At 29.2% G+C, this 14,906-nt stretch overlaps 1 protein-coding gene across 1 annotated transcript in view; it reads right to left on the bottom strand.

Annotated features, from left to right (window-relative positions):
* Pdk1 (Phosphoinositide-dependent kinase 1) overlaps positions 1–14,906 on the bottom strand; it is a 51,383-nt gene that overhangs the window by 26,055 nt on the left and 10,422 nt on the right. The window contains exons 2-4 of the mRNA XM_067283596.1: positions 3,451–3,639; positions 3,331–3,373; positions 1,412–1,558 (exon numbers count right to left, since the gene is read on the bottom strand). Of these exons, the coding sequence (XP_067139697.1) occupies positions 1,412–1,558; positions 3,331–3,373; positions 3,451–3,639 (379 nt within the window). The remainder of the gene's footprint in view (positions 1–1,411; positions 1,559–3,330; positions 3,374–3,450; positions 3,640–14,906) is intronic.

Here is a 14,906-nt window from a genome sequence, read left to right as displayed (position 1 = left end):
GCTTCTTTCCTTTAAAGTGTGTTCGTTGCAAGGGATTTTTGGGAGTCTATCCTCTGTTAGACGTGACTGCTTAACTCTTTTGCTTTTCTTTTTTAGGTGGGTGTGATTACTTTTTTACTTATATAGTATTCTTTGTTCGGATAGTTCTCCCCACATTTGTTTTCTTTTTATATATATATATATTTTGGTTAAATATATAATGTTATCGTTTTGTGTAATATATTTCTTTATTTTTTGTATATGTTCAGTTTCTCTGTAAAATTTATGTATTGTATTTGTATATTAGTTTTGTTGTAAATGTTATGTTTTGATTTTGTACTCCCGCATCATGGGTTCGTCCTAGTATAACTAAAAAAAAAATAAAAAAATATGTCTATTGGGATGCATGTATGTTACATTGTTGTCAAATCACAAGATTTGTCACTATCACTCACATAGCAAAAAATGCACCATTTCCTCAATTTGATGTTCCACTACCAGACATGTCCAGTAGTAGAACATCTAAATTCATCCACTGGCAAAATGATTTTGTTTATGTTGTAACAGGGTTGCATCAAAATTGAATCTTTTAAAAATTAATCATTATTAGAGCTATATCTGAATAATTAATAGGTTTTCTAGGTGAATAGTGATCTTCAAATTGCCACCACTGAGTACTGCCTGAGTATAAATACAGAATGCAACTGATGACAAACTTCTTATCGCATATCTTGCAAGGGTTCACGGGTATTCACAATCACAAATAAAAAAATATTTAGTTGACATAAAATACACATTTGCTAAGCTGCCACCTCAATACCTACAGTTTCTTCATCCTTTATGAATGTCAGCAATGTTTTAGTTACTATCTCTCTTGATGGACATGCCAATGTTGGTTAATATTAAAACATTTTATTATTGGTATGTGCAACTTATGCTTTTAAGTGGACAGTAAATATTATGTAATCGGGGTTTTTATATTGTGAAAGGAGTGTCATTCATCTGATTTGAGAATCATTTTGTAAATCACTTAAATACAATGACGGCAGTTCTAAACTTTTTACAAAATGTGAATATTTGAATCTTCTTTGGACCTGAAATCTTTATGTCGAAGAAGGTAGAATGTCACCGTCCAGTTGTGTGTCACCCTGTTCCATGATTGAATGCATGAATGACTTGCTGTTTTTGAAAAGTTAAGTTTTTTCTGGGAAATTCACTTCTGATACTAATGAGTTGGTAGCTTCTAAAGTAGGGCAATGGATAGCACTGCAGCAGTGTATAATTAAATTTATTCTCCACAGCCTCAATTCACAACAAATGAATGTGAAACTAAAAAGTGTTCAAATGTGGAATAGCTCCCCTAAACTTTCCAATTTCAAAGATTTATTCTTAATGAGAAATAATCACTAAATAATAAACAATAAAAGGATACATAATCTATCTGAATCTTGAAATGTACAATACAATTTAATGAAGAAAGGACTTGGATGATTATTCAGAATATTCATTATTTGTTTTTCTCTCATAATTGCTTTTTGCTTTTTCTCACGAATAATGTGTCTTTTTTCACAAACTTTAACTAAAAATAATTTTGAAATCATTAGTATAATTAAAATATAATTATAAGAATTTATCAAAATACTTAGTATATTAAATTTAAAAATAATCATGTCTTTTATCTTTTCTTAAATACTGATTAAAAGTAGATAAGACATTTGTATTCTTACTATCAGATAAAATAAATAAAATTCATTCAGAAGAATTCAGTTAGTTTTAGTTTGTTAACAAACAGTACACAGACCAATAATTATCATTAAGGATATCAATAAATTTTTACATCAGTAAGCTATAATAAAGCCAATAAAACTTCATCCACACATTTAAAACTCTCATTAGCTATAAAGAAGAATGTAAATGTAAGTGTATATTCTAGAATTTTCATGATCTTAGAAAACTATTTCCATTTAAATTATAAATTTTCAAGGAAAATTCTAGTTTTTATCAGACACTCAACCTTACAAATATATTACAAGAAAGGAAAATAATATCAACTACAGATATACCTCGAGTTACGTCATTCTCGATTATACGTCGTCTGTCAAAAAAGCATATGGAAAAATAAAAATCAAGTTTAAGTAATTTTATCCGACTTTACATCCGTCTGCCACAAATATTGAAATCGTAATATCACTAGAAAAGTGTTAAAAGCACATAAAATCATATTAAAATACGTACATTTACAGTAAATGTTAATATAATCATAAATCCTAGAGAACAAAACATGAAAACATCTGTGTTTCTGCGTTGTCGTCTTATTTAGCGGTCTTTAAGTGCTCATTATTGGCGTTTTCCACCGTAGTTTCAACTTATGTCTTAACTACACAAGTAAATTAGACTTACGTCGCCTCTCCTAGAACCAATTACCAACATAAGGCGAGGTATACCTGTATGTTAATAATTTTGTAATTTAATCTGATAGAAACATCAAATCTGCATAAAAATAAAAACGTAGATACAAGAAAAAGCTGAAGCACTCCATCTTAAAACAGTCATTGTAAGCTACCAAATTTCAGAAAATTTGCTTTGTTAAATCATTATTTTACTAAATTAGAATTTAAGAAAGAGAAACTTTTACATGTTGAGGTGTTTCCTTTTCCTTCGGAATACACTGACAGTACAAAGGTTTTTGTAACATATTGTAACTTGGAGCATTTTACTTAGTAAAATGCTCCAAGTAACAAAACACACAATGTTTTAAAATCTATATGTAAATGACACATTCAAAAAGTAAGAAGCCTGAAAATAACTTTTAATTAAATAACAATGTTTTAACATTTGATTTTCGTAAAAGACATTTTAATATATTGTTTTTGTTTGAACACAATTATTTTATCATTCATAATTTATCACAATAAAACAGAAAATCCTGCTTGTTGTACAATTACTTTGTGTATAGTAATAGAACATAGAAACTAGTATTAAAATAGTACACTAATTTTCCCCCTAAAACATATCATCAAAGAGAAAAATTTCTATAATAAAGCATTAAAAAAATCAATACTTAAATAATAAAGAACAAATTACATCATATGCTTAAGATAATAACTGCATGATAACCATAGTAATTATATGTCTCTCAGCTATGATATAATTACACTGATTTGTGAAAACTGACTTCATGTATAGTATGTAACTTTTTATAAAAATAATTGAAATTTTTTTTAAATGTTGATTATACTAAAATTAGAGTGGAAACTGAAGCCCAAGGTAATTAAAATTTTAAAAATTTCATACATTCAAAAATCTAATCTTCACATATAAAGGTTTTTTAAGGCATTTTCTGAAACTTACTTGCATATTCCTTATTTGATTGCACATCTTTTCCAAGATATACCTGCAATAAAAAGATTTAGTTATTAACTCGATCTTCAAACTGTTAAAAAATTTTACATTTACAAATAAAACACTTACAGTTGAAAACGATCCTTCTCCTATAAGTTTTCCAAATATAAAATCTTTTGGAGATTTTTTCATTTGCGATGACTGTAATTGTACTGGAGGAGTTGACGTATCTGGACAGCTTAAATTGGTATCATTACCTATTGATGAGCTTCCTATTGAATTCTTCATGGGTGGTTCTCTTACAGGTCTCTGAATAGACTAAAATAAAAATGATTCATTAAAATGTAATGAAACAAGAAAGTTTTTTTTAAAAAAATAATATTTTGACATTTTATGAAAGTTATTTTGTAAAGTACTATTTTTAGTATCTTAGGAAACCGACACTAATTGCGGTCGGTAAAACTTCCGTTAACCTAACGGGTACTTTACGCGGATTTGAGATTAGTTTGCCAGGCCTGGGCTTTTAAGCGTGCACCGAAAAATTTAGTAATAATAACGATAAATATCAAGTCAAATCAAAAAGTTCAAATATATTTAATTAGTAACTAGAATTTACTACGTACAAATGTCTATAATCCAAAACAAAATTTATTAACGAAAATCAACAAGTCAACCCGACAATAAAACTCAGCTACTTAGCTTAACTTAATATTAATTCCCCTTTTAAAATTCGACAAATCAAATACTTAGAAACTATGAACAAAATCTCTTACTAATTACACGTCTATCCGTCACCTCACTATACGAAGAACCTATTTCCTCAATCCTTTCGATAACGTCAAATCGAACTCCTCTAACACCTTGGATCGTCCAATTATCAATCTGGACTTCTATTAGAAAACACTTCGCTTTCGAATTCACCTCGCTCTCAACGTCGCCTCAATTTGGAATTCATCTCCTCTTCTTCGGTTAACGTACGGGTTTTATACTGTGAGGTGACGTCACACTTCAGCTGGGTTACTCCCCTTATTTACATACTTAGTTGCTAACATTAATTTTCTTTTTTGGCAGCTTTAAGTTTCCGACAAAGCTTATAAACCGTTTACAAAGTATTTATCATAATTTTCTGGGATGTTAAGACGGTTTATAAGTATTTCTTTACTAGTGAGTGTGGGGATTCCCCCTCCATTTTTTTTTTCTGCGGACCGTTTACTTCCGCTGGGCAGCGCAAGTGCGCGAGATTTTTCCTACGGCGCTTATTTTTTTTTCGTGAGTTGTTTTATCTTCTTTTTTTCGTTACTAATAAGAGAGTGGTGGGGAACCTTCGTCCTAAATAAACATAAGCCCCAAACAAAATATAATAAAACGAAAAATAATAATAAAATAAAAATAACGCTCGGACTCAGTTCCTTACAATTTTTCTCTATCTTGTCAAAATTCTATTTTATGTACAGAATCTTTAAAAAAGCTGAAACTCTTTTAGCTTTTATTTAGGCTATCGTTTAATTTATGTACACATTCTTTGTGATATTTTATTTATTTTAATGACAACAAAAATATTCAGCACTTGCTTGGACAAACTGTAATCGCACCGCATGTCAATCCAAACAATGAAACTAACAAAACTCATAAAGGAAACAGTTTGTCAAAAAAATAGTGTCTGGCAATACTAATGTTTTTAAATCTGCTCTAAATATTTATAAGTGTATAGGTTGTAGATTAACTGCCCAGGTTAAGCTATCTAAAAAAATAATCTGGATAAGAAATCACTAGCAGCAGCATTTACAAATTTCAATTTACAATAAAATGGCTGTTTTTAGAAACAGCCATTTTATTGTAAATGAATTTATCAAAAGAAAAAAATAACAATGGCATGACTCTTTTTTAACTTGTTCGACTTTACAAACGTACTCAATATTTAAATAGCTAAAAGAATCATGTTTACTTTTACTTTAATCTTGTCTATAAGGTACTATTCTGCTTAAATCAAATTTTATTTAACTTGAAACAACTTACATCAAAGTGTTTTTACGTCTCATTAAATGAGATTTTATTAAAACTTGTTGAATCATTAATCAAAGAAACCAATCAGCTGTTGGTAATATCATCTGCTAATGAATTAAACAATGAATTTTTCACAAAACACTGTAAAAAGTGTTTTGTGAAGATGACAAGAAATACAACAACTGAACAACCAATATTCAGTTGGCTATTAGCTACAAAAATACACCTTTTGAAAGTGACTGACACAAACTACAATGGAACCTAAAAACATCTACCAAACAGTCATTTCTTGCAAATAGAATTTCTGATGATTAACAAAAATTTCTATCCACTTAATTCCTTGCCAAAAACAGAGAACTGATTACAGAATGATATAATCAAAGGTAAAATAGTGCAATAAGTAATTCACTCCATTTAAATACAAATTAAAAATTTATTGTGTAAACAGTTCTATGAACAATTTGCTAAATGTAAATTATTTGATACATGAATAGTTATAAAATATAGCATAAGAACATATATCACAACTTCAGGTAAGTTCAACAACATTATTTAAAAGCTAGGTAAATGTTTTAGAGGTCTATCCCTAAGACCTTTGTCAGGTAGGAATCATTCTAAAATGAAATGTTCAAAGAAAAAAGCAAAATTTGAACATAACAATGAAAATGTAGCACACATGCATGCTATTTGATTAGAAGACAGTTTAATAGTGTAGAATTGTATATCAATTGGCACACCTGCTTCTCGTCTTCGTTATTAATACAATTACCATTACTGTTAGCCTTAAAAATCCCAAGGCTTCCAGATCTCTAATCTTTTCTCCTGATAAGGACATTCTTAATAAAATTCTTATTTAAAATACATATGATATAATAACACTTCCCATTGACAATGTCATATCGGTATTTGAACATCCTCTTCATAAGTGAGTGCTTGGTGTGCCTATGAAGACATTTCCTATCAAATCTATTCTTGCAAAGAGCAATGGTATTCAAACATTTTAACAGTGCGACCCTAAGGTAGCTTTCCACGACCCCATTTGGGGTCGCGGAAAATTGATTGAATACCACTGGCATAGAGAAATCTGGTATCTATCAGGGTTTCAATTTTGTTCCATCACTTTTTGCTGATAAAGCAACAGTAAAATGATCTTTCTTGGTAGCAAGTTTGTTCCTATTGAGATTGTGTATCTCAGTAGGAACAAACTTGCTACCAGTTGCTGCAATCGTGGTGCTTCCATGCATATTACAACATACTGATGTCTAATCCACAGCTATAATTCCAACTCAATGATGCACTTTTCTTCTCACACATTGGAAATGGTCATTGTATACTATACTATAATGACACTAGCATATCAAGTAGTACCCAAGGATGTTTTTGCACAAGCAATGTCTTTTGTCTCATGGACAAGTGGTTACATTTCATAAATTTTTCTAGCCATCTTCTGCTAGCTGCGAACATCACATTTTGTTTATCGCTTTCATCTAACTAGATGAAGCTTTCTTGTCTTGTCCATCACCACCTGTCTGGAGACACAGTTATTTTTCTTTTGCTATTCACAGATCCATTGCAGAAACTTTTCTTCTAATTTTTCACTTATCTTCTCCTTCCAACCTCTGCTTCATTCTTATTTTTAATAGCTGTAAGTGTGTCCTGCTTGCTTTTTCACTTATGAATTTGCTTTGGATGCACTTTGAATTTCCATGCTGTTGCCTTTCCAGAATGTTCTTTTGTATACATAATTGCATTCAGTTTGAAGACAATGCTGTAAGACCTCTTGGTTGCCATTCCAATCAACATCTAGTTCACTGATCTATGTAAAATGAAGAGTTTGAAACAGAAAATAAAGGAAGAGGTACCTACTCACATATTATATACAGTATATCTCAGCTGCACCCCAATGTCATGGGAAAACATTTTTCAAGGATTCCTATGGGAAAATTACTATAGCATGTACAGAACATTCTTAAGCTTTACAAATTGCACATAGGAATTTAACAACATCTAGCATCTGTTCAACAGTTTCAACTAAATAGCCAGCATTTATAGGAGACCTAGCATCTATTAGAGCAGTGATTCTCAAAGTGGGGGTCGTGAAAAATATTTGGGGAGGGGTCGCTAAAAAATTGATTCTAGACCAATTTTTTTCAAATATTTTATAAATTTACTATGGGTTCATGTTTAGAAATAAAAACTATATAAAATTAATTTTTACTTAAATAAATTGCACATATAAATAATAAAAAGAATATAAATATTTAAATACGAGCCTAACCCCCTCCCTCCGGGATGTTTTTCGACACATACTCATTCTTCGGGGGTCCTTTGAAATTTTTAAGTGCAGAAGGGGGGTCGCGTCGAAAAAGTTTGAGAAACACTGTATTAGAGGATTTAGTTTCTTACTTATGTCCTTTTGCAATTATTTGATGTATGATATTCTTGACATACAAATATATATATTATAGTGAAAGGTACTATGATTAATGTCTCAATGTAAGTATATGGTATTATTATATGCTTTTGCCATACACTACCTCATTACATATATACATTTCAGTTCTAGCCTATTGGTAGCTTACAATATATCTGAGGTCAATATATGACTAGTAAGGTCTAAATCAGAATATTAAGCTGAATTCTGAGGTTAACTTATCCATCTTATATTGCTGGTATGCCAAAATAAGCAATAAACATTTTGTCATCTATCAATAATTTCAATGATTAAATAGGCAAACAAATTAAAACTGCCAAAACTTTTCTGACTGACTTGGACACTGATTATACCATAGACATTACCAATAAAATCTTATAAAAAAACAGAAATTTTGTAAGTTTGTTTGTTTGTGGCAACATTGTATCTGTGTGAGGCCTTTGTAGACATGTTTGTATTTAGATTTATGTTGCCGAATTTTGTCTCCTTTTCTCTCAACCGTTTTTGGTAACTTTATCTTTCTTTTTATTTATTATACACTTTTCTATAAACATATTCCATCATATTTCACAGAAAGATTCACAAAAATGCAAAAATTTATTTCAAATGATCAAGTTTATTTTAGCAAACAAATCTGTGACATTACTATCTGAAGACTAAAAAACAACAACACATTTAACTTCATATCTGATTACTTACATTTTGGAAACAGTGAACTAATAAAAATATTATTAAGAATACATGATCTAAATAATGATGTGCAACTGGCTAAAGTTGGCTGTGATAACATTACCATTTAATTGGTTAGTGTCCTTTCACCCAAATTTAATTTAGTCTATCACTTATGACATAAACCTAAAGATGCATGAATATTTTGAAAGTATTTTAAAATTATTATTATTATTTCCAATCTACTTTTGTTGTTTTTTGAAAATATAATGATTGTCTCTTGAAATATACCACTTTAAATTTTTGTTACAGACTGTTCAACAATTAAACACTCCTTTTTATGAACACTTGACGATCCTTTATGCCCGGTAATGTTTAAAATTCGTGAAACAAATATTTTCAGCCTCACTCAAGGTCTGCTTCAGGTTAAATTGAGAAGGAATTCCAAACTTAGAACGTCTGGTATCGAACAATTTCAAATGTTATATTTTAAAATAAAATTGGAATATGGTTATTAACCATATTCGACAGTTGCAAAAGCATGCCATCTATGTATAAATATGTAGGGTGTCCCATGCAAGCTTATTAATTGTGAGACTGGTATAAACTTGAATAATACACACTCACGGAGCGTCAGCAATGACTTGTCCCTCATATACGTAGTGCCAGGCGTACTATAATGCATTGCTGTCCTTAAAATTGAAACATCTACCTGCCAGGCCGACCTTGTATATATACTTTTTTATTCCAGAACAAATTACCTTAATTAACTGAAGAAACACATGACCATCATTTAATGGTCATCTTCAAGCTTCATTTTTAGCTTCATATTTTTAAACCATTTTTATAACATTTCTTTTGGTGGAACTGATTCATAGTTCACAACTTTAGTCTAGATAGAACCATTATAATTTTTAAACAATGTTCCAGATGTGAATGAACAAAAACAAAATCACAATATGCATAACAAAAATTAAAATTAATATAGAAACAAGAAATAACATTATTAAATAAGGAAATAAAGTTATTCTTATAGGTTTGTAAACAATCATCCAATTAAAGTGATTTTTTAAAAGCTGTGCACACCAGCATCTGGGTTACTATTGAAATTTCACATTCCAGTTTTTGTTATATACCAGAAGTTGCACTGCATAGTGCCTAATTTGCCAACTGGTAATATTTTTATTAAAGTGGCGATAAAAGTGCTAGTCCTCTTATTTCGATGTTCAGTGTGAAATTGAATTACAAAGCACACTTCAAGACAGCAGAATGTTGAGCTCCTGTACGATGGAAGTCCCATATACCATACACTTAGTGAAGTCATTACATCACGTGGCAGATTCGGACAGAAAAGCAGGAAGCGATGTCAACAACCAAAGGCAGTTTCGTGCAATGCTACCTAGTGTTTCCAGATTGGGGATTTTTTATCGACTTACAGAAAATTAGGGAAATTTTTTGAGGTGACATTTTTTCATTTTGATCTTTTTTAGTAGACTAATGCATAAAAATTTTGCCACGACAGAACATGTAAAATACCATTCAAGCATTGTGATCAAATATGTTATGCAGAATTATTCATAAAAAATTATTCCTATTTATAAGTGACAGCTTAACATGTTAATTTTGCTGTTGACTTCAAACCGATAAGGCTACCAGCACCTGGATTAATTAATAGGTAAAACTAGTGGCAACAAATAATTTGAAGTGGAAGAAAAAAGCAAAAACTGAAAAAATGGTTGGCAATTTAAAATTTTTCAGAGCTTTGTTGAAATTTGTTGATAAACATGTATACAAATTGTTCTACCAAAAATTATTTAATCATTTGAGAAAAATTTTTAACCATTGAAAAATTTCTGTAAAATATGATGCTTGGGCTATCTTAAGAAAAATATCAAGCCAATTTGAAAACTATACTTGGAGACTATATACATCGAATAATTGAATTCATTGTGATGTTGACAGGTTTCATTGTTTTTCTTTTGATCATCTCTTAATAAAATAAAATCTATTTGTGTGTTTTTGCATTGATTTGTTCCATTGTCAGGTATACCAGCTAGTTCATCATTAAAAGACAATGTCGCCATTTAATGATAAACTCATTAATCACTATTAAATCATTAAAGTAAAAATATTCAGAAAATAATCCAGCACTTTTGATTTGTTTTCTTGCTTTTTGAATTTACATACTTGTTTTTCAAGATCAAGATTTAATTAATCTTGAAAAAAAAATCTAAAAAAGACTGACTTAAAATAAAATTCAAATCTACTGTTTTAATAAGAAAGCATCTGTGAAAGTTACAGGTTTACAAACAAGAACTTAAATTATGTGAATATTCTGAACAATTTCTCACATGCATATAAAAAATATGATAGTATATAATCATATAATGATTATATGCTTTCTAAAATCATTTATATTAATAAATGCCAACAAAATCCTTATATGAGGTAATAATTTCTCAGAAAACTTCAAAGATTGCTTTCTAATTATATTAAACTTGCCAAAAATAAAATGTAATACACTTTTATATTAAGATCAGATAATAACTCAGAATGAAAATAAGAAACAAAATAGTTTTGACTGTTTCATTCTTTTAAATATAACTCAATAATGATTGCATCTACTAAAATTTTTCATGTACATAAGATAAAATTTATTTAAGAATCAAACTTCCATTGTATTGGCATATTTTATATCAAAATATTTAATGAACAGCTGAAGACTAACAACTAAAATTAAAATTGATTTAATGTCTTCTTAAGTCAATTATAGTCCTATATAAAAATAGTTGTTTTTCCAAAACTCAGTCAAAATGCCAAATCAACACCTCAAAATAAATTAATTGCTATTTTGTACTATGTAAAAGGGATTCACTGTTGAGTCACCTGACAATTATCATACAAAATTCACTTTGAAATATTTTAAATGTTTAATAACAGCTTTTAAGTATGACAATTACAAATAAAAATGTTATGACTTTTTGAAAGATTGTATTGTTTTTTAATTATTCTAGATATTTATTATGTAAAGGTGTATGTATGTGCATGCATGCACACACAATGTTTCATGAGGAAAGTAGAAATGTTTTACAGCAAGATAAGCCAAACAATCACAGTATTCAATCAGGCTACTTTACCACTACTATTAATAATTAAATTCCAAGTAATTTGGTACTAGAGGTAAGCATTACTCTAGTACGAAATTACTTAGAATTTAATTATTAATAATAGTAGTGAAGTAGCCTGATTCAATATGGTGATTGGCTTTTTATTAAAAACATCAGGCTTTGAGATGTTTATAGATATATTTTATAGCATGTTCTAGAGTAATGTTTCTCAACCTTTCTCTCATCATGGACCAGTGATTATACAAGATTAAATTATGCTTATTTATTACACTTATAGAGTTATTGTACGTAACAAAGTATGTACAGTAGACCTACATTACTACTGAAATGTCATCCATAATAAACTAGGCCAGTATCAGTACAGTCAAATCTTTTTCTACAGACCAGCAGTTGAGAGACACTGTTCTAGATTTCTAGGAGATCCAAAAATGTCCTATAAACACAGCTTTTCAAATGAAGTTTCAGCACTAAAGGATTTAAAGTTCAGACTAGCTACCCCTTAAGATGCTATTCTAAAGTACAGTACAGTACTTAGCAGAATCTGCAGAATAGTCCCAAACTTGTTGCTCTTCATTTTCTGTGCTATACTAAAGAGCCAAGAAACACAAACAATCTTATGTTTTTGCAAAAATGTAACATTTAGAAGGTAAGAAGCTAGAAAGTAGCAAGACTAAGGCTTTCCCACTGCTGAGTAGCATTTTGAGGAGTAGCTAGCTAGTCTAAACTTTAACCGTTTCTAGCACTGAAACAATGCATTTGAAGAGCTATTTCAATAGGACATTTCTGAATCTCCCAAGCCTCCAGAACATGCTGCAAACATACTACTACTATATCACTATCCTGTGTGTATAAAAAACATGCAGATTTTTGATTTAAACTGTAAAATCAGGAATGTGGAATAGATAAACAAAATGCTGACTTCAGCTCAGCTCCTCATCTTCCCTTCCATTAGAAAACAAATTTATTTCACAAACATTTTTGGCCTCATTGATAGGCTTTCTTTGGGCTAGTAACATCATAGACTATCCAAGGAAAAAACAAAAATGAAACATTCTCCAACCAAATCTGTAAAATTCAAGCCAGAGAAAGTCTATTTTACACACATTCAAAAACCAAACACATTTCAAAAAGAACATCTATTTCAAATATTCAAACATTATTTCAGTACGCAATGTATCTTATAAGGTTAGAATTATACAAAAATAAATATAGACATATATAAAGAACAAAACACAAATTAAGCCAAATTCCAGTAATAAATGTGCAAGATTTACAGATAAACATTTTCAACAGCTTTCAGCTATCATCATTTTCAGATAGATTGAAAATGTTTATCAGTAAATCCTGCGTGTTTCTTACTGGAATTTGATTTAATTTGCATTTTATTTTATGATTATCCAGTCTTTGTGGTGTTTATATTATATAGATATACAGACATACAAAAAATTTTTAAAAATCTAGGCACAATACATGAATAAATAATGATATACAGTGAAACCTTGCATAACGAGCAAAACAAATTGTAAAATAACAACTCACTTACAAGCAATGTTTCGCATAACGAGTGACGAGGAGAGAGGAAGTCCCGGATTGTGTGCATGTTCCATCAGTCTGTGTTTAGTACTCGTTCCGATAGCATCTTACTGTCACTTGTAATCACATATTATTCCAAACTTGTGTTCACACAAATTACGTATAAACATCAACAACCATAGTCCGTTTATAATAATTGACTAGAAATAGGCAGTTATGCTGCCATCTCGTAATAAATTTAATGACAAATTCCAAATTAAGTTTTAGAAATGTCTAAATTAAAAATTATTTATTTATAATTATTAAATTTAGGATGAGATTACCTCTAGTCAAATTAATTAATTTCTAATATTTAATTATAGCCTTTACATAGCCCAAGAATTTGGCACATCGTTTGGCATGTTTATCACACACATTATCTGTGATTTTTTTTCTGCAAATCAAATTCGCATTTCAGGTTAGTCCATTCCGCACTAGAAGAAATAATGAAGATGATTCTTGCTCCTTAACAATGTATACTGTATAATTTTCTTTGAATAAATGTTATACATAAAATATTTGAGTATTTTTTCAGCATGGAATGCATTATCATATTTTGCATCAATTTATATGAAAAAAAACAGTTTCGCTTAACGAATGTTTTCAATTATGAGTAAGATTTTGGAACAAATTATGCTCGTTAAGCGAGGTTCCACTGTATATAGAAAAATTAAAATGTTAACTTTTATATGAAACAAAAATACAGCCTATCTGTCACAAGTAGACTGAGGGAGGAAGTGTGGATAGAAGTAATCTTAAAATCCTGAAAATATTTAAATCATCAAGGAAAGATAACTGCATTAATTAGAAAGAGGTGGAGTCCATCTCAGGCTTGGAAATATTTTTATGTCACTCCTTAGCTTCCCTCCACTCTGTTCCATAACATAGCAGATGACAACTTACTTTATTTAAATTTGTTCATTCAATATTTTTAAATAAAAAAAAAATATTTTGACATATTGAGATCATAATATCTTTAATATCTAGAAATCAAACAAAGATTACTATCATAGTCTCAACAAAAAACAAGCATTAACAACAAAAACTACCATCATAATACACCATATAATTCTATAAAATATGTATCAAATAATAATATTTGTTTATTCTTTGTTTAACTAATTTTATGAAAAAAATATGGAAAAAGAACAAAAGAAACTAGCACTAACACTAAATTTAAGAAATATTAAAATGATAGATCTTTCAAATATTAATAGCTTTTATACATTACAATATTCGAATGCTAAAATTATAAGCAAGAAAAAAGTACAAAAAATGGTAAATTAGTAAAAAACAAATTACAATCTTAAAAATATTTTAAAAGTTACTGTTTAGAAAATATTTCAAAATAACTTTGAAATAACAATTCTTGTTTAAAAATTCCTATTATTGTTTTATTAGAATTTTAAAACCACTGAAAACTAAATAAAGTAACATGTTACTTTTACCAGAAATAAAAAAACACTTTTTTTTATTTCTGTCAGTAGAAGAGAAAATAAAAGTTGTGTTATATAACATACAGATAAGCTTTTATTGTTAAATTATAAAAGGTTTACTGGCAGGTATTTGTGTGTCGTAAAAAAAAAATTTGAAACCGAAATGTCTAATAGATTCAAGAGATGATGCAAAATATGATTATAGTCTAAAAAAAATATTTTTAGAACTTCATTCTCACTATTAAGCATAATATTTTTTGTAATTAATATAAATACTCTTTATAGCTTATATTTAACATTATGAATTAATAAGTAGTAATTTTTCTTTACTCATAATCATAA

This window comes from Centruroides vittatus, unplaced genomic scaffold, assembly GCF_030686945.1.
Source record: "Centruroides vittatus isolate TY-2023 unplaced genomic scaffold, ASM3068694v2 scaffold_1014, whole genome shotgun sequence".
In the NCBI taxonomy this organism is placed as follows: Eukaryota; Metazoa; Arthropoda; class Arachnida; order Scorpiones; family Buthidae; genus Centruroides; species Centruroides vittatus.
This window is presented reverse-complemented; position numbering and strand designations above follow the sequence as displayed.